At 53.9% G+C, this 20,869-nt stretch overlaps 1 protein-coding gene across 4 annotated transcripts; it reads left to right on the plus strand.

The window, feature by feature from the left end:
- Positions 1–1,510: 1,510 nt before the first annotated feature.
- LOC102565652 (endothelial zinc finger protein induced by tumor necrosis factor alpha) lies at positions 1,511–18,238 on the plus strand. Of its 4 annotated transcripts, none has more exons than XM_014594173.3 (6): positions 1,511–1,918; positions 2,022–2,146; positions 2,231–2,337; positions 3,557–3,631; positions 8,371–8,607; positions 8,984–18,238. In XM_014594173.3, exons 3-6 carry the CDS (start codon positions 2,304–2,306, stop codon positions 10,480–10,482), a joined length of 1,845 nt encoding a protein of 614 aa, XP_014449659.1. In that variant the 5' UTR covers positions 1,511–1,918; positions 2,022–2,146; positions 2,231–2,303; the 3' UTR covers positions 10,483–18,238. The 4 variants fall into 4 exon arrangements, with proteins under 4 accessions (XP_014449659.1, XP_019347561.1, XP_006260467.1 ...); XM_019492016.2 differs by having other exon boundaries at positions 1,511–1,628; XM_006260405.4 differs by having other exon boundaries at positions 1,513–1,918; positions 8,987–18,238.
- The last annotated feature ends 2,631 nt before the right edge of the window (positions 18,239–20,869 follow it).

Here is a 20,869-nt window from a genome sequence, read left to right on the forward strand (position 1 = left end):
TAGTGCTTGCCTGTTTGCAATGCCCTCCTGTTTGTTTTTTTTCTGCCCAAGTCTCGCCTGTTGCCAGAGGACTGGACACTTAGTGAAGAGAATCAGGCCCTGCATGCACTCAGGCTCCTGTCTTATTTTCTCATCTCTGGGCCTTGCTTGCACATTTGAATGAAAGCAAGATAGAAACCAGTCCTAGAGTTGTTTCACATTGTCAAGCACTGATTTTTACAGCTGGGTGGCTCTTTTTATCCTGTGCTAATTACTTTGCAAGTGACTGGTCTAAATTTATTGCCAGATTAACCAGTGAATTGTGTGATAATTAGCTCCCCTCCACATGTGCAAGTAAAGGTGCAATGGGATCTAATGTAAGGCCCTGGCCCCAGCAATGGGATCTAATGTACAATCCCTCAATTGTGCCTCCTGGCATGCATGTGTGGCATGGAAGGAAGTGTGACTGTGTGAATTGTGCCTCCTGCCATGCCACAGATGCATGGCAGGAGGCACACTGTATTAGATCCCATCGTGCCTTATTGCCAGTGCAGGGGGAGCCCAATCCCAGGCTCCCCCTGCATCAGCAAGAAGCAAGCTCTTGCTGCTGGGAGCCCCTTGGCTGAAAGGCTCCCAGCTGCAACGGCACCCCACGCACCTCCAGGACTGGGAGACGCAGCTGCCGCGATCTCCCAGTCTCAAGGGTGCGTGAACCCCACCGCGAGTCAGGGAGACATCTGCGGCAATCTCCCTACCCCAGGGGTTTCACGCACACCCAGCACTGGCAGCTGGGACCCAGCTGGGTCCAGGCACCAGGAGACACACTACAGGGACACACTGTCTGCAGCTGGGGGACCCTGGGTCTAAGAGTCACAGGCCCAGCTGGGCAAGGTGCACCCTGTGGCTGGCAGCCCACAGCACTTTAAAAAAAAAGAAAAGAAAGAAAGAAATGTTTCGTGTTCCCAGCCAAATCAAAACCAAATACACGAGTCAGTCCAACACCACAAGTGGCCCTACAACGGGCAAACATCCACCACCCGCACCAAGGGCTTCCAATATTTCCAGAGCCCCTGGCAGGCAACAGCCCGGAGGCTCGGGGGCCCCCAGGTTTCACCTGCTCTCAGCCATATGGTGGCAGGAGCAAGCCATGTCCACGAAGCTGGCTTCAAGCCCCATGCCCTCGGCGAGTAGCACACCAGGCCAGCGGGGCAGGTCTCCCGGGGAGCGCCGCAGGAAAGCTGCCGTCCCGGACCCGGACCCTTGGCGCGTCCCCCGCCAGCACACCTGCACACGGGATCGCCCCGCTGTAAAGCCGGCCCCCCAGCTGTGGGATCTTGGCTGGTCCCAAAGTCACTGGGCCGGTCGCGATCGGCCCCCGTGTGCAGAGGGGCCGGATCAGCCGCCTCCACGCGGGCCCGCTCCTCATCCCCGCGCTCCAGCTCCGGCTCCACAGCCTCCTCCCTCCCCGGATGCCGGTGCGTGGGGCCGGGTCCCCTCCCCTCCCCTCCCCTCCTCCCCCCGCCCCGCGCAGGCCGGAGGGTCCCGGGGCCGCGGCCACTAGGTGGCTCCGGCTCGGAGCTTCCTGCGCCGCGGCCGCTGCATCCCGGTGGTGCCCGCGCAGGGCCCGGCCGCTCGCCCGCAGCCTGCAGGTAAGTGGGGCCGGGGCCGCGCCCGAGCGGGGGCTGCCAGGGGCCCTGGCACCGGGTCCCATCTGCAACCCGCCGGCGTGTGCCCCCGCCTGCTGGCCCTGGTGCCCTGGAAGAGGCGATGGGCAAGGATTTGGGGCTCAGGAGGAGGTAGGAGGCACCCCAATCCTCCCAGGGACTGGGAGGATCCTCGGCCGTGGGGCAGGCAGGCTCCTGGAGGGCATGAGCCCCCTTCCCGGGACCCCCGCGGTGCTGCCGGAGAGGGGGCGCAGCCCCGAACACACAGCTCTCAGGTGAGGGGCGACGGCACGGGAGGATGCCGCGGTCCCGGCCTGTTGGCGCAGCCAGGGCTCTCCGTGGCTTCAGCCCCCTGATTTGGGGACGTCTGCCATGCAGGATCCACAGTCGCATCGAGGAGTGGGGTTGCGAGGCAGCCTGGGGGTAAGGAGCCAGTTTGGAGTGACTGGGGCCAAATCGGGGCTTCCCGTGACCGACCTGCTTGGCGTAGGCATGACTGGAAGGTAGGTGCCAGCCTGGGGCCCGGGTGACCCAGTGGTGGGTTGTCCCTGGAGCAGCAAGGACTGACAGACAGTTTTTGGTTTCAGGTGCTGGTGAATTTCTCTGGGGGCCCAGGAGCGCACCAGGTGCCTGGTCGGAGGGTGTCACTGCAGGGACAGGATGCAGGAGAGTTACGAGTCTGTGATCTCTCTGGGTAAGGCCTGCGGGTCCATGGGATCACAGGGTCCCTGAGGTTGGCTTTGGGCTCCTGCCTGGCCCCTTGGCTTTTCTGAGCAGTCTGCCCTTCTAGATCACTTCCTCTGCCACAGAGAAGGAGACTCAGAAATAAGGCAACTATACTAATGGCTCCTCTCAGGGCTGTCAGGAGGGCAGGAGTAATTTCGTAGTAGGTAGGGTCGGAAGGGACCTGGTAGATCATCAAGTCCGACCCCCTGCCATGGCAGGAAAGAGTAGTGGGGTCACATGACCCCAGCAAGGTGTTCATCCAGCCTCCTCTTAAAGACCCCCAGGGTAGGAGCCAGCACCACTTCTCTTAGAAGTTGGTTCCAGATCCTAGCCATCCTGACAGTGAAGTAGCGCCTCCTGATATCTAGCCTGAATCTACAGGAGAGTAATACCTCCCCTCCTGAAGAGTAACACCTGCTTCCAGCATCTTTCATCTCTATTTGGGAGTGTAGACATGAGCAAATGGCTTATTCCTCTGCCCAAGTCATCAGGTCCCCTAATGCCTAGGTCCCATCCTCTTCCCCCCCCCCCCCCAGGGACACAGCTCACCCACCAGTAGGCACTAGACTTTCCCTAAACTCCTCCAGACAGTTTCTACCATCTGTTCAGACTTCTGTTCCCACCCTCAATGAGCCCCTGTCCCCCACAAACATGCTGCAAAGAGAGGGACCAGGCTTGGGACCAAGACGTTTCCTTATAGCACCTACTAGACACATTATTTCTAGTGTCACAGGTGGGTGCTGTGCTTCAGAGAAACACACGACAACTGCCTTTCCCAAGGAGACTGCTCATTGCACTCGTAAGCAAGGAAGCTGCTCTCTGAAAATCCAGGCCAAAAACTTCCTCTGGAAGGGATATTTCCACTTTCCTCAGTCATATGGGCAAATGCCTTTGACCTTGGGCTGCAAGCAGCCTGAAACTTCCACTGCTCAATGTTTTAAATGTCCCTGAGGGGTCCCCCACCCCCAATCTGGGCTGAATATTTGCCCTGGTTTTTCTTTTGTCTTCAGGCCAGAACTTTATTCTTTGTTGCACAGAGAAACTGACTCCAACACAGAGGGTTTTTGCCCTTAGTTTCGCAGTTTGTCAGGAAGGGTTGGATGGCGAGAAGCTTCATGTGGGAGTCAAGGTCAGGCTGATCTCGTATGTGAAGTGTCTCATCACTCCCCCCTTCTGTTTTCTGTCAGCGGAAGAAATTGCCATCAACTGGCCCCAGATTGCTGCCTTTGCAGAAGCCCATCGTCGACGAGGCCTGCCCTTTGGTAAGTTATTGTGGGGAAGGAAGGCTGCAGCTTCTGCAGGAGCGCATGGGGACCGCGTGTCTTTGTGTACGGTCAAAATCGGCTAGCAGGAAGAAGAGAGCCTTTGCTGTGTGTGGCCTCTTTCCATACTGTGGTTGGAGCCTGGGCAATGGGATGGAGCAGGGCAGGAGCAAGGGATTGTGGCTTGCTCCATATTGGCTGTGGCCCTGGAGCTACAGAGCGGCTCTTCCAATGGGGGAGGATTGTGTGGGGGCTGCAGCTTTCCTGCTAGGGCTGGATTTGTTCTGCTTCCTGAGCATAGTCAGCCTCTGGCAGATTGTCTGGGAATGGCGGTATTACTTTGTGTTCTCTCGTGCCTATGGCAGAACCAGGCAGCTTGAGACACCTCCCCCCCCTTTCCCTGCTGCCCCCAGCCATGCTCTGGACATTTTAATGAAAGCCACATTCATTACAATACCAATAGGAAACCAGATTCACCCAGAAGGTCAAGGAAGACAGTCCTCCCTGGGCCTGCCCTTCAGGCTTTCATCAACTTTGTGGCTCTGACAACCCCGGCCCTCACCTGCTGTTAGTTCTTGTTAGCAATTGTGATAGTTACTTCTACTATTACCAGCCTGCCTTTGACACCTGCTGCAGGGCTAGCCTGGAAGATCTGTTCTTGAAAGGGCCAGGAGGAGGTCAGTAGGCTAATGGCTCCACATTTCCATGCTGTCTGCACTGCTCTCTGCCCTCTGAGGAGGGAGGAGTTAATCAGTTACAAGGAGTCTTGTAGTTTTCTCCAAACTTAGCCAGGTCTAGAGACTCCCAGGGCCTGGGGGAGAGACCTTCCCAAAGGTGCTGTATTTGGGTTTTGAGGCAAGCATCAAACCTAGCCTGGCATATAATGGTTTGTGCCTCTCTTCCTGACCAGGGCTGCAATCTCTTATGATCCAAACAGACATCACATTTGTGCTGCTTTGCCTATTGTATGCCAGGAAATTCCCCTGCAGGGGATTCCTATGGCCTGCATCTGCAAGTGAGGATCTGCCTGATTGCAGCTATGTGCATCAAGTTGGGAAGCAGGACCTGGGGCTGTTGTCCTACAGGATCAGGCCCCTGAAGACCTGGAAGCAGCAGGAACCTAACCCTGCTGGTTAATGGCCCTAGCAAGACTTCTAGATGGCAGTGAAGCGGATCACTTGGGCCAGGACACATTCCAGTGTAGCTGATCCTGCTCCAAAATCAACATCTCTTTTATAGCCTCAGCCTCCATTTTCCTCTCGGGCACCCCAGAGCCTTTCAAAGGTCCCTTTGAACCAGGGGAACTACCTCTACATGCTCCACAAATTTGACTACATACACCTTGGCTAACTGCAGTCTGTCTATCCATGCATAAACATGTACCCTAGAAAAGCTGTTGACAGTATTTCTTACCTTAGCCTGATGCCAGTACCCTTTTGATCCTGATCCCACCCCCGCCACACAGCTTATGTTTCCCTGCTAATTGTAATTGATAGCAAAGTGGAACTTGCTGTGGATCTGGGGCCTGTGTGTTGCAAATACCCTTCTCCTTGCTCTAACCCAGCCGTATTCAAGACAGACCTGTTACAATGAGTTTGATTGCTAACGTCTGCAAAGAGTCCATCTACACTGAGTACGCTCTATCCCCTCCCAGCTCCTAGACTGAACTGCAGGGTCTCAGAGGCAGCACCATAATTCATTCCCTGGGCACCGGGCAACAACAGAGGCAGGGATCTCTGGACACAATAGTCCATAGTCACGTAATTAAAAACTTGAGTGTGATTCATCCACTCCAGGGGGCTGAATAAGTATGCAACAGCATCTGGCTTCTGGCATTAGTTAACTTCTGAGTGCTATCCTTTGCAAATCTGTATCATAGAGAATTAGGGCTGGAAGGGACCTCCAGAAGTCATCTAGTCCAACCCCCTGCCTGAGGCAGGATCATCTCTATATGGACCATAACCTGACCTCTACTTAAATCTACCATCACCCCTAACACAACACAGACCTAACCCCCTAACCTGCCATAGGTAAAGCAGGGGAAGCATGACAGCCAGTGTCCTGCTTCTATGACATGTTGTCAATATTGTCTCAAGAGGTTCTGGGTAGAGGACCATGCCTCCCACTACAGAGGAAGGCAAAAACCGCCATAATCCATACCAAGCTGACAATGGGGTAAAATTCCTCCCTGACCCCAAATATGGTAATCAGTCAGACCCTGAGCAGAGGGGCAAAACCCTTTAGATCCTCCAGCTTTGGTCCCAGCAGGAGCAATATTTTCATCAGTTATCTGGAAGATGGGATAGAGTGCACCCTCAGCAAGTTTAAAGATGACACCAAGATGTGGGGAGTAGTAGATATACTGGAGGGTAGGACTAGGATTCAGAGAGACCTCAACAAATTGGAGTATTGGACTAAAAGAAATATCTTGAAGTTCAATAAGGACAAGTGCAAAGTCCTGCACTTAGATGGAACAATCCCATGCATTGTTACAGGCTGAGGACTGACTGGCTAAGCAGCAGCTCTGCAGAAAAGGACTGGAGGATTACAGTAGGCAGTAAGCTGAATATGAGCCAACAGTGTGCCTCTGTTGTAAAGAAGGCTAACAGCATACTAGGCTGCATTAGTAGGAATGTTGCCAGCCGATTGAGGGAAGTAATTATTCTCTTCTATTCGGGACTGGTAAAGCTACATGTGGAGTACTGTGTCCAGTTTTGGACCCCTCACTACAGAAGGGATGTGGACAAATTGGAGAGAGTGCAACAGAAGACAACAAAACTGGTTAGGGGGTTGGAGAACAGGAGGCTGGGGGAACGGGGCTTATTTAGTCTGGAGAAGAGAAGACCAAGGGGGAATTTAATAGTTTTCAGTTACCTAAAGGGTGGTTTCAAAGAGGAGGGAGCTATACTGCTCTCAGTGGCAGAACAAGGAGCAATGGTCTCAAGTTGTAGCAAGGGAACTAAAGCACTGGAACACATTTTCCAGAGAGGTTGTGGAGTCTCCATCCTTGGAGGTTTTTAAGACCCAGCTAGACAAAGCCTTGGCTGGGATGATATAGCTGGAGATACTCCTGCTTTGAGCAGGGGGTTGGACTAGATGACCTCCTGAGGTCCCTTCCAACCCTCATTTTCTATGACTGGCATACCCCAGTCAAAATTCCTAGCCTTGGCTATAGCCAGCACCCAGTGAGAGGAAGTTGGATAACAAAGAAGCAGAATTGCCTGAGACAGAGGCATTGGGCCATCCAGCGTTTGTCTACCCTGAGTCAGACCATAGTAGGGATCCACATTGACACCCACTCTGCTCATGCTGCATACTGAAAAACTGTCAGGTAGCTGCTTTTGTTTGTATGTCCATGGCCTGCCTAGTGCTGGTCCTGGGTGAGGCATGTTCCTGAGAACAGCAGTGGTCACCCCCCAGCACCACTCAAAGCCATCACTAGACACTTTTTTCATCATATGCTACATGCACAGTGAGGGGGGTAAAGTGTGTTTCCCTAGCCCTGTCTGTCCTGTTGTGGACACACTGACAGAGAACTTACAGTTTTAGGGGACTTTTTGTGCCCCCTGCTGGGAAACTGGCCACATGCAGACATTTATTTTCTCCTGAGAGAGTCTCTGCTCTCCCAGGAAAAACCACAATTATGCAGATGTTCAAGCTTTTTCTCCCAAAGAAAAAATGACTACCAGGAGAAAAAGAATCTGGGAACAAACAGGATTAAATCATTCCTAGGAGAGTTTCTCCTGGGAGAGTGAACACTGCCTGTTCCAGCTCTCCCCTCAGCTCCACTCCACCCTTCTACCACCTTCCTTTCAATGGCCCCTCTCCTTTCCCTTTCCATATAGATGACCCCATCCTGACTAAACCCAATGCCCTCAAATTAATCATGGCTCTAACTTAGTGCCATGTCATGATTACACTACCTTTTCTCCTCCCTATGTCTTGTCTGTTTAGATTGTAAGCTCTTTGGGGCAGGGACTGGCTGCTACTCTGTGTTTGTACAGTGCTTGGTGCAGTGGGACACTTTTCTTGGCTGGGCTTTAGATGCTGAAGGTGCAGCATAGGTGAAGTTGGGATACAAGGTGTTTTAGACCTACCTGGATTCTAGGTGTGGAGTTGATGTGACTCCAGAATTAAAATCCTTCTTCTCCTCCTGGGGTTGATGTGACCCAGGTGTAATTCATAGCAGTCTCAGGACACTGTGGACTGTGCCCTCAGCATTATAAGATCATCCCAATTCACTTGCCATGGTGGAGGAGCAATGGGATCAGGAAAGAGCCATTCCTCTCCATCCTGTCCTACTTTCCACGGCCAGATATTCAGCCCTTGCCCTGTGCCCCCTGGATATAGTGAGTAGGGCTGTATTTTTCCCTGTACCCCCCACCCCCTATTTCATAATGATGTTGGCATCTCCTCATTACCATGCTAATGTCCGAGTTCATAATACAGTCATGCAGCAGTTGTCACACTATATGCCAGCTTTCTGCTTTGCTCCTGCATGCTCCTCTTGGTCCCTGGATTTTCCGGTGTATCCAAGCCAAACAGGTGCTTCCCCACTGGAATTGCCATCACAGCTACTTACTGTTATGTGAGGCAAGGGTCCCTCTGGGATGATTTGGCCCAGTTTATACAACAGGGGCAGACCCTATTTTGTTGGGGGCTTACATGGTTTCTAATGTTACAAGCACACAGGGCCCCCTGGCCACTGAAGCCTCTTGACCTCCCTTCTGACTGTACAGTTGTCAACATGGAGCCAAGACAGAGACAGCTGGAGCCAACCCTGGTTCAAGCAGCAGCCACCACTGGCCAGGGAGGAGGGGCTGTCTTCCCAGACTTCCGGAAGCAGCTGCGGGCAATCCTGCAAACTGTAGGCCGGAGGCAAGTGGAGAAGATGCTGCGGGAGCTGGTGAAGGAACAGAAGCAAGAAGAGAAAGCCAAGCGGCGCAGAAGAGCTGCAAAGAGCCCCGGGGATGGAGGTGTGGAGTGAGGGGAACAGGAGCAACACAGGGAAGGAGGGTTGGTGGAGGAGGGTCCTAGGAGAAGCAGTGTGAGGGCACAGTGGGATTCAATCCCAGCTGCCCCTGGCATAGCACGTAAATGTCTCCACTATTGCTTGTCCCTATCTGTGTAATGGGGAGAAGGGTACCTATTTCCAGTCTGGTAATTGGGAGGGTTGGTTATGGAGGGAAGTCAGTAACTCACCTTGCCACACTCTAGGGAAGGGCACCAGGAGGCCCAGCTCCTGACTGTGGTCTTGTCTGAAGTCACTGGGCTTCGCCTCTCCCCTACCCCCACCCCTTCAAAGCCTTTATCTCCAGTGGTATGACACTTCAAGTTGTCTCTCTGTTCAAGCAGGTGGCAGAATGCTGAATGCAAAGGAGGGGACGGCCCCTATGGAAGAACATGCAAAGAAAGGGGAAGGCCCCGGGGCATTCCCTGAAAGCCCCACTGGAAAAGTTCCTGAGGGCCCTGAGCAGAAAGCAGCCCCTGCATGCCCGCAGAGCTCAGAAGGGCTCCAGAAGGACCCTCTAGCTAAGGCACAGGGCAAGGCCATACATGGGGGAGGTTGCAAGAAAGCTAAGGACACCAGAGTCCATGAGAAAACCCAGGTGGAGAAGCACAGGCCAGATGCCAGTGAGGACTGCCCAGAGAACTGCGGCTGTGACTTGCAGAGACCCCACCCATTCAGCGAACATGAAAAGAGTTTCATGCAAGGTTTGTCCCTCCAGCCCCAGAGCCCCCGCCTGACAGAGAGCCCCCATCCCTGCCTGGAGCATGGGAAGCACCTCCTCCAGGAGGTGGAGCCCCCATCCCAGCTGTGGACCCTTCAAGGGGAAGGCCCCTCAGAATGCCTGGACAGCAGGAGGCACAGCGGTGTGAACCCTGCCCTCCTCCAGCCCCGGGGAGCCCCACCAGGTGGGGGGCAGCCTCCCCCTGTGTGCTCAGGCAGCGGGAGACGCTGCAGTGGGACTACTGGCCTGCGGCCTCAGAGACTCCACTCCCATCCATGTATGGCCTGCGGGAAGGGCCCTGCCCGAGGCTCCCACCTCCAGAGACACCCACACACCCACACGGGAGAGAGGCCCTCTCTGTGCTCTAGCTGTGGCAGACGCTGCATCTGGGTCACCCACCCTCCCCGGCCCCGCAGAGCCCATCTCCCTGAAAAGCCTCAGCAGGGCACTGACCTGGCAGTGGAAGCACCGGGCCTGGCTATGGCAGCAGCGGTGGTGGCACCCTGTGCCCCAAGCGGACGGCGGTCATACCCATGCCTGGAATGTGGGAAGGGCTTCACGCAGCGCTCGGCTCTGAGCAAGCATCGGCGCATCCATACCGGGGAGCGACCCCACCAGTGCACAGACTGTGGAAAGCGCTTCCTACAGCGCTCGGACCTCACCATCCACCGGCGCCGGCACACGGGTGAGCGCCCTTACCGCTGCCCCCAATGTGGCCAGCGCTTCAGCGTCAGCTCCAACCTGGCCAAGCACCGACGTGCCCACCTGGGCCAACGCCCCTTCGGCTGTGCTGTCTGTGGCAAGGGTTTCATCCAGCGCTCTGAGTTGGTCATCCACCAGCGCTCCCACACAGGTGAGCGCCCCTACACCTGCTCTGCCTGTGGGAAGGGCTTCAGCCGCCGCTCCCACCTCACCCGCCACCAGAGAACCCACATGCGGGAGCGCTGGCCCACCCCCATCCTGCCCTGCCCCACCACTACCACTGAGTCTGCATGCAGCCCACCCCACCATGGCCCCACATCAGGCACCTTGCCACTGCCCACTGTGTCCCAGGATTTGTCATGGGCCATATCCAAGTCCTCCCCTTCCAGTGCTTTCTCCCTGCCCTCCAGTTCATAGAATCATAGAAGTAGGGTCAGAAGGGACCTTGTAGATCTTCAAGTCCGACCCCCTGCCTGGGCAGGAGGAAAACTGGGCTCAAATGACCCCAGCCAGGTAGGCATCAAGCCACTTCTTAAAGACCCCCAGGGTAGGAGCTAGCACCACTTCCCTTGGAAGTTGGTTCCAGATCCTAGCCGCCCTTGCTGTGAAGTAGTTCCTACGGATGTCTAATCTAAACCTACTGTCCAACAACTTGTGGCCGTTATTCCTTGTTATCCCGGGGGGTGCTAGGGGAAACAAGGTCTCCCCCAAACCCTTCTGGTCCCCCCCAGTGAGTTTATAGACGGTCACCAGGTCCCCCCTCAGCCTTCTCTTGTGAAGGCTGAACAGGTTCAGGTCCCATAGCCTCTCATTGAAGGGTCTGCCCTGCTCTCCCCAGATCATGCGGGTGGCCGTCCTCTGGACCCTTTCAATGTTGTTCACATCCCTCTTGAAGTGGGGTGCCCAGAACTGGACACAGTACTCCAGCTGTGGCCTGACCAGTGTCGCGTAGAGTTAATATAGCCCATGGTGTCTGTGGCCTCTGAGGCCTTGGTCACTTGTGTGGTCTCCCCTACCCCGCTCACTGGGCTCTTCACTTCTGCCTCACCAGCCCACCCAGCCCTGCCTCTGCCTTCACCCCCTGCTGCCCCTACCCTGCCCCTCTCTCTGAGCCCTGCTAAACCTGGCCTCTCTCTTGAGCAAAGTCCATGCCAGCCACCTCCAGCCCTGTGTCTCTGTCTCCAGCTCCTCCTTCCCCTCCCCACAACTGCTTCTGGGGTTGAAGTGACCTGAGGTTTTCCTCCTTCAGTCCACCCTCAATGCCTCCCTCCCTTGGCCCACTCTATCTTTCCATCAGCCATTCTGCTTTCTGAGGCTTGGCCGACTCTCCTCTATGCCCATCTGTCCCCCTTCCCCAGGCGCCTTGCCTCCACTGCCCAGACTTCCTCACCCAGCAAGCCCAGCGATGCTGAAAAACAGAGGACCAAATTTCCACCTACAATTGGCACCAATACCCAGTGCACATCCAGCTCTGAACCACCTGGCTGTTTCTGTTGCTACCTCGGTGAGAGCAGAGTTCATTTAGAAACTCTCGCTCAACTCTCCTGGATCCTGGCTTCAAAACCCTCTTCCCCACAGAGCAAGACTGAGGCTAACCAACTGATTACTAGTGACACAATATACAAGTGGGAGAGGTGGCAGAAACATTGCTTTTTGGGACAAGTCAGCCAAGGCTGAGAACTATGAATTTGCTGCAGTGGTGAGAGACAGAGTGAATGTCTTGGTAGCCTCAAATGAAGCCTTCTGTGAACTAGAAAGAATTGCTATGGGCATCCTGGGAGCAAATGGGAGGGGGTCAGCAGGACCCAGACCCACAGAGATATTTAGGCACTTCAATTTCCATTGAGTTCCATAGGGGTTCGGTTGATAGAGTTAGAAACCACACCAGTGGGTTGGAGCCCAGATCCTAAGAGCCTGGTCCAAGCTATAGGTGAGACAATTCAGCAGGTGAAAACAAAAGCAAAGGTTAGGCTGGACTGAGAGGCTGAGCCTCAGGGTCTAGTCAGCAGCTCTGTCACAGAGACCTGCCTGGGAGCAACTTGAATTGGTTTCCCACCTCCAGACATGGACATCCGAAGAGAAATAAAAGTCTTTACTAAGATCTAGGAATGACCACTGGAGGTGCTGAAACTTCATCCTGCTAAAAGCAACTGCTGGCAGCCAGAGGAAATCCAAGGCTCCCTGAAAGCTCCAAGCAAACTCGAGTCTTTCCATGGAGCAGACACACACAGATTCCTTTGACCTTGAGACTGGGCTAGTGTCCCCTGGCTGCTGGCCCCTTTGTTACTTTCAAAGCCTTGTTTTGTTTATAGGGGGAGGGGAGGGTGGGATTTGGAAGCAGGTGTAGACTCAGTAAGGGTGAAGATGTGATGGTCTTTGGACATGGAGATGAGGGGAGGGGGGGGAAACATGATTTTTTTGAAAAAAATTATTCTTGCTTTGAATTAGGAGTGATAAAGTAGAACTTTGTTTACCAAATCGCCAGCCTGGACTCATATATCACAGGTACAAAGGAACCTTAAATAGAGTAAGAGGAGGCATATCTGTTTGACGGCCTTGTCAGACTATGCTGTAAGCCAAGCAAATTTTATCAGCCTAGTGCTGTTCAGCTTAATGGAGCAGTTGCATGTTAAGGCAAAAAAAACTGATTGCCCCTTCCCTGCACAGCTATGACTTGCCACTAGCAGCTTGGTGAGCACAAGTAGGACAAGGAGCTAGGGGAAGGACAGGCTCCCTGCTCTCTGGGCAGAGCAAGTGCTGCAACCCCAGCTCCTGGAAGCCATGGTGCCTCCCACCACTGCTTTGACTGGTTCTGTTTCCCTGGGAGCTGAGCCAGCCAGATCCGAACAGGGGAGAGAACAGCATGACTCGTACCTGACTCCATTGCCTGTTGGGAGCAGAGCCAGCTGCATCCGAGCAGAGGAGGGCACTGTGTTGCCTGGATGTGGCTCTGCTCCCCATGGGGGGCAGAGCCAGCCAGGTCTGGCAGGTAGTGGAGCCAGGTCTGAGCAACACGCTTCCCACTCTGACCCAGCTGGTTCTGCTCCCGGCGGACCAAGCAGTGGCAGGAGTCACAGTGGGTACACTGCCTGCTGGGATGCTGGAGGACTTCAACTTGGGCAGAAAAACTGCGGAGTGTACACAAGTTACTAAAATAACAACAAAATTAGGCAGATGGGAGATAATCCTGCCCTGGTGTGGGGTAACATTAAGCTGAATACATAGTGCTTTAAGCCACTTAAAAGGTGTTAACATCCAGCCAGTCCAGGAGTTAAGAGCTGCAGAAGCCACCTAAAGTAACAAGTGTAACAAGGTCCTGAGTCTTTAGGTTACTGAAGGCCAGGAATTTTGTAGGCCATCAGCTCTGCCAGAGCTTCCAGTAAGGACAGTGGGGAAACCACTAGCAGATAACATTAGGACCTGCTAGGTGCTGTACTCGAGGAACTAATGCACGCCGATTTGGTCCTAACTAAAGCTGGCTGGTTATTTGCCAACAAGCGTTGTGCCCCTGTCCTGCACGTCTGCAATATGAACATAACATTTTCAAGGTTTCCGTCCTTATCTTCACGGTGCTCTGTGAGCTGGGCTCAAGATGTAAAAGATGGGGTAAGGCTCTTGGATGAGGGGGTTAACAACTCCGTATTCAGGCACCCTGACTTTACCAACACAGGAAAAGCTTGTCTGTGGAAGGGACAGATCTTTCTTGGATGATGGTTCAAAATGGGATAAAGGGAACCCACTTTACAATGTAACACAGGGATACGTTCCAAAACCTTGACTGCACTGACCCCCAGACCCATTTCTACCACTACTACAAGACAGTTTTGGTACTCACCAACAGCATGCAATATACACAAGCACAGGGCAGTATAATAATGGGGATGACAGCTACACAAACACGTGTCGCAGACAATGAGCAAGGAGCACAGATCCACACAGGAGACTATTTTGGTGCACGTCACTCCCACAATGCACTGCACAAAGCAGCTGACTGCTGGCTTCCACCACACCAATAGCGTAAGAGTGAATTTACCTCGCATATAATGAATTTTTGGTATAAAAAGGGTCATAGGTTCATAGATTCATAGATTTAGGGTCGGAAGGGACCTAAGTAGATCTTCAAGTCCTACCCCCTGCCCCAGGCAGGAGAGAAAACTGCTCATATGACCCCAGTTAGGTGATTATCTAGCCTCCTCTTAAAGACCCCCAGGGTAGGAGCCAGCGCCACTTCCCTTGGAAGTTGGTTCCAGGTCCTAGCCGCCCTGACTGTGAAGTAGCGCCTCCTGATACCCAGCCTGAATCTGCTCTCTGTCAGCTTATGGCCGTTGTTCCTTGTTACTCCGGGAGGCGTTCAGGGGAACAAGATCTCTCCCATTCCCCGCTGGTCCCCCCGGTAAGTTTATAGATGGCCACCAGGTCCCCTCTCAGCCTTCTCTTGTGGAGGCTGAACAGGTTCAGGTCCCTTAGCCTCTCCTCATAGGGTCTGCCCTGCTGTTTCTGGATCATGCGAGTGGCCCTCCTCTGGACCCTCTCCATGCTGTCCACATCCCTCCTGAAGTGCAGCACCCAGAACTGGATGCAGTACTCCAACTGCGGCCTGACCAGTGTCTCATAGAGGGGGAGGATCACTTCCTTAGCCCTGCTTGTGATGCATCTGTGGATGCATGACAAGGTGCAGCTGGCCTTACTGACTGTGTCCACACATTGGCAGCCCATGTTCATTTTGGAATCGATAATGACTCGAAGATCCTTTTCTGCCTCTGTGCTTTTGAGCAGGGAGTTCCCCAACCTGTAGGTATGCTGCTGGTTCTTACTGCCCAAGTGCAGTACCTTGCACTTGTCAGTGTTGAATCTCATCCTATTCTCATTCGCCCATCCCTGTAACCTGTCCAGGTCCAGCTGTATCCTGACCCCCCCACTCCTAGCGTGCCCACCTCACCCCAAATTTGGTGTCATCAGCAAATTTGAACAGGGTGCTTTTCACCCCCTCATCCAAGTCGCTAATAAAGAAACTGAACAGTGCAGGCCCGAGGACCAAACCCTGGGGGACTCCATTGCCCACATCCCTCCAGGTCGAATATGACCCATCCACCACCACTCTCTAGGTGCGACCCCTCAACCAATTTGTTACCCATTTGACTGTGTAGGCATCAATGCCACAGTCGCCTAGCTTTTTAATGGAAATGGGGTGGGAGACAGTGACAAAGTCCTTCCTAAAGTCCAGAAAAACTACGTCCACCATGACACCTGCGTCCAATGATTTTGTGACCTGATCATAGAAGGCAATCAGGTTGGTCTGACAGGACCTGCCCCTAATGAACCCATGCTGGTTGCCCCTGAGCATCATCCCCCCTGCTGGTCCTTCCCAGATGTGCTCCTGGATAATCTCAAAGAGCTTCCCCAGGATCGAAGTAAGACTAATGAGCCTATGGTTGCCCGGGTCCTCCCTCCTCCCTTTTTTTGAAAATGGGGACCACATTGGCCTTCTTCCAGTCATCTGGCACCTCGCCAGAGCACCATGAGTGCTCGTAAAGCCGTGCCGGGGCACCTCGATAACCCCTGCCAATTCCCTCAGCACCCTGGGGTGGAGAGCATCTGGACCTGGTGACCTGAACATGTCCCGCCCCTCGAGAAGTTCCCTAACTCAGTCCTCCCCGACCCTAGGCCTGGCGGAGTTTCTCCTGAGTCCGTCCTGAATCTTAGTGGGGGAGTCCCGGTCCCTGCACAAAAAAATGGAGGCAAAGAAATTATTAAAAAGGTCTGCCTTTTCCTCTGGTGCAACCACCAGATTGCCAAGCGTATCCTGCAGGGGCCCTGCATTACCCGGTGCCTTCTTCATACTCCCTATGTATTTAAAAAAAGGACTTTTTGTTGTCCTTGATCCTAGCCCTCATTCCGTATCTGCCTTAGCTTTCCTGACCGCCCCCCTACAAACCTGAGCGATGGAGGTATACTCCTCTTTGGTGATAGCCCCTCCCTTCCACTGGGTGTACACCTCCTTTTTGGCTTTCAGGCTTCCTGAATGCCTTTGGTGAGCCAGGGGGACTTTTGAGCACTCTTGCCCCCTTTGATTCTCATTGGGACTGTCACCCCTTGGGCTCAGAGGATCGTCTCCTTAAAGAATGACCATTAGTCTTGGACACGCAGTTCCCCTACCCTCCAGGACCCCAGTGCCTCTCCTACCAATCTCTTCAACTCATTGAAACTGGCCCTCTTGAAGTCAAGGGCTATTGCCTTGCTGCAGGCCCTTGACACCCTGCGCTGGATGGTGAATTCCAGTAGGCGAATTCCAGTAGGGTCATCACATAAGAGCAAATCCGCACATGCAGAACCCGCATAAAGCGACGAAAACCTGTACATATTTATGCAGTCCCACCTTCTCCAATATAGGACATCCAAGCCAACTGACAAAGCCCAGACCTCCCCATGAGAGAGAACAAAACACACACAACAGCTATGGACTGTGTTACTGAACACACTTACAGAGGGTATTCAGACACTGCAGTGATGACAAGGGTGGACAGAATGGGGGGGTATGGATAAGATGATGGTTATGCCTCACCTGTACAGACATTGTATGAAGGTGTACTCACCTGTCTGTAGACCCAGCCAACTGACCACCTCTTCACCAAGGCACAACACTGCCTCAACCACGTCACAATTGGCTCCTCAGTGACTGGAGGGTTGGGAATGTGGCTGTGACTTTTCTGATTCCCAGCCTCATTGTGGGGAGGCAGCCCTTAGACCAGGGGTGGGCAAAATGTGGCCCATGGGCTGAATGTGGCCTGCCAGGCCATTCTATCTGGCTCGCAGGGTCCCTAAAAAATTTAGAAAATTAATAACTATCTGTCCTTGGCTGCCTGTCATGTGGCCCTCGATGGCTTGCCAAAACTCAGTAAGCGGCCCTCCGCCCAAGATAATTGCCCGTCCCTGCCTTAGACTCTGTCCACCCCATTTTTCCCTCAAGTGTGAATAGGCCCTTTCAAATTTCCCCATGAGCTAGTTGGATCTATGACATAAGTTTCATCTTGACTCAGGTACCTCAGTTAGTGCCATCAAATTCACAGGACAGAATTGAAAGTCTTTCAGGACTAGACTGTTTGCTAGCACAGCTCTGCTCAACTTGGGGTGGCCCAAGGCAGGGATGGAACTTGGATGACTTGTGCAGCTGCCAGCCTACAAAAAGGGTCCTAGGGTCTATCCCTACTGGTCACCAACCCTAGAGGCCCTGGAGCTGGGTACTACCTACCTACCCCTGTGCTCTGGACCTTGGTTTTTGCCTGTCTTAAAAATAGTCAAGGCTCCTCACCCCTTGCTCAGCGGGGCTATTACTCTGGATTCCATTGTGTAGCCTGAGGCCCATCTCCTGGAGTGTTGAGACTATAGGAGGAGACTTTTGGTTTCCTTTTCCTGGGGCTCCTGGCTGGGGAGCCCACTGGGAAATGTGGCCCTAAAGGATCAATATCCTGGGGGCTCTGGTGCATGATCTGACAATCCCACAGTTTTGGGGTGGGGAGGGCTGACTCCTCATAGATGCCTCAGGAGATCAGCTGGGCTATGCCATCCACTGGCCCAGGGGCATGTTAAATTGGGTCCATCTTGCTCCATCCAGGCTGTCTCTGTGGGACATTGCCTCTGACAAAGCCATGCCTTCTATGCCTCTGACTATGCAAAAGGCAACTGGCAGAGCTGGCACTGGTAGGTGGGAGATGGAGCAGCTGGAAAAAGCCACCCTCCTCTGACAGCAAGAGGTGGGTGTCTGAGCCCTGCAGCAGCTGAGTGACAAGGTACAGGAAAGGGGGGACTTGAAGCACATGGCCTAACACCTGGGGGGGTGGGGGGTGTTCCCTGCCACCCAGTGGGGCAAGTGTGCTGAGGACCTGGGCCAGCCACTCCTGCAGGGCCCCATCTCAGTCTATACAAGTCATTTGAACCCCTATCCAAACATAGTTTCATAGTTTCCAGGGTCGGAAGGGACCTGAATAGATCATCAAGTCTGACCCCTTGCCCTGGGCAGGAATGAGTGCTGGGATCATAATACCCCAGCCAGATATCTATCCAACCTCCTCTTGAAGACCCCCAAGGTAGGGGAGCGCACCACCTCCCTTGGGAGCCCATTCCAGAGCCTGGCAGCCCTAACCATAAAGTAGTACCTCCTGATATCAAGCCTGAACCTGCTCTCAATCAATTTGTGGCCGTTATTCCTTGTTATCCCAGGTGGTGCCCAAAGGAACAGAGCTTCACTTATTTTCCGCTGGTCCCCCCTGGTGAGTTTATAGATGGCCACCATCCATCCCCTGTCAGTCATAGATCCCCTGTCAGTCTTCTCTTGTGGAGGCTGAATAGATTCAGGCCCTTTAGTCTATTTTCGTAGGGCCTGACCTGCTGTCCCCTGACCATGCGAGTGGCCCTCCTCTGGACCCTCTAGAGTGCTAGCCACATCCCTCTTGAAGTGTGGTGCCCAGAACTGGATGCAGTATTCCAACTGTGGCCTGACCAACACTGCATAGAGGGGAAGGATCACCTCCCTGGACCTGCTTGTGCTGTAGATGCACGACAAGGTGCGGTTAGCCTTCCTGACTGCTTCCTCGCATTGGTGGCTCGTGTCCATCCTGGAGTCAACAATGACTCAAAGATCCCTTTCAGCCACTGTGTAGTTGAGAAGGGTGTTCCCCAGCCTATAGGTGTATTGCTGGTTCCTTCTCCCTAGATGCAGTACCCTGTACTTGTCTGCGTTGAATTCCATCCTAGTATCATCCACCCACCTCTGTAACCCATCTAGATCTAGCTGGATTTTGTCCCTCCTTTCCAGTGTGCCCACTTCTCCCCACATCTTTGTTTCATCAGCAAATTTGGGCAGCGTGCTTTCCACACCCACCTCCAAGTCACTGATAAAGATGTTGAATAGCACAGGCCCGAGGACCAAGCCCTGGGGAACTCCACTGCCCACATCACTCCAGGTCAAAAACAACCCGTCCACCACCACTGTCTGGGTGCAACCATCGAGCCAATTTGCCACCCATCTGACTGTGTAGGCATCAGTGCCACAGTTGCCTAGTGTTTTTATGAGAATGGGGTGCTAAACACCATCAAAGGCCTTCTTGAAGTTCAGGTAGACGACATCTATCTCAACACCCACATCCAAGGACTTTGTGACCTGGTTGTAAAAGCATGGAGAGCCCTGCTGGGAGGTCACTGCTAAAAGCTCCCGAGACAGGTTCCAGAGTGGTCCATGGTGCACAGCTCTCAAGCACCGCAGGGAAACCAAGCCATGGACACCACCCACGTGACCTTAGGTGGAGCTGCCGTGATGGCCACTGAGGCAGCAGCCGGAGCAGGGAACACAATGCCCTCCATGTATGCCCAACAGGGGATGCTGAAGTATCTGCCCCGGGGCCTCTCCACAGCCAAGAGCCAAGCTGCCAGCTGTCTTCATGCTGCTCTAGCTTTCCTCTAGTACCTGACAGCTGGGGCTGCAGAGGAAGAGGCTGGGGCCCCTGACAGCCCTGGCCACTGGACAGTTATGCAGCCAGCCAGGGTGGCCAGTCAGATCCCAAGGCAGGCAAGGGCACCGACCTGCACTGCCAGCTCAGGAGTTTCGATACAGCCCATGAGGAGCTGCAATTAGGCAGCAAGGTACACACTCTTTCCCCCAATTCCCACCTCCCCCCATCCTGGGCTGGGCTGCTGGGACATTTGGGAAATGTTGATCCAGTGCAGAAGCTGCGTCACTGGCCAAGAACCTGTTGCATCAGCTGTGGCACAAGGCCGATGCTGCTCAACTCTACTGTCAGGAGCAGGCAGGTCTCATCTGGCCTGTTCCATGTCTGCAGCTGCCTTAGAAGAGGCCCCTGGGCAGTCCTAGCAACAGGGCTCATGAACCAGGAGCCCCTAACACCTGCAGAGACCCTGAGAAGCAGAAGATGCTGCTGCCCCCTGCCACTTACATGTCCAGCACCATGCATGCAGGGTGCAGTGCTCTGAGCACCTGCAGTTTGGTCCCTGACCTGGTTGGGGATGTTCCAGCAGAAAGGGAAGAGTAAACTGTTCTGGGCTGTGAGCAGGGAGTACAGGACCTCACAGCAGCCTCTGCCCCTCACAGCAGTCTCTGCCCCTCACAGCCCAGGGCATCAAACTGGATCATTTACACAGGCTGCCAAGCCAATAACCACTGTTGACGTAAGTGGCTTGGAGATAAGAACTGACCCATGCCATCAGTTCAGACTTTTGCAGCTCCGGCGGCTGTAACTGGCACAAAGTCCACTGCTGACGTGCCCCCAGCACTGCCTTGCTGGCTGTGGCCTAAGGGCACCTGGCAGCAGGGACCAGAGGTCCTTTGTCCTGTGCTGTCAAGTATAAAAGCCAGCTGGGGCCCTGCCAGGGGCTGTACCATAAGGCTCTCCCAAGATGTAAAGGGCAAAGCAAAAGCCAGTGTTCCCCACCTCTATGCCCAGGGCCTGGGAAGAGGGAGACCTAGAGCCTAGTGGGCTCCTACCACTCACCCCAAAGGCAGACCGGGCCATGAAGAGATGCCTCAGGGCTCCAGCAATGCATTGGCTCTTCTGGCCCTTGGGGTGAGAAGCCCTTTGCTTCTTGGGGAAAGATCCCATGTGCACCAAAAGGAACACTCATGCTCTGCAGGGCAAATGCAGTGATTTCTGCCATCTTAAGCACACATTGATGCTAGCATCAAAGGCCGAGGGGCACTGAGCCCCACCCTGGTGGACGCCAGCATGACACAGGCCACACTGTATTATGCAAGGCACTAGGTCCTGGCCCTGTGGCACCAGCCCCCAAGCCTTGC

This window comes from Alligator mississippiensis, chromosome 4, assembly GCF_030867095.1.
Source record: "Alligator mississippiensis isolate rAllMis1 chromosome 4, rAllMis1, whole genome shotgun sequence".
Lineage (NCBI taxonomy): Eukaryota > Metazoa > Chordata > Crocodylia > Alligatoridae > Alligator > Alligator mississippiensis.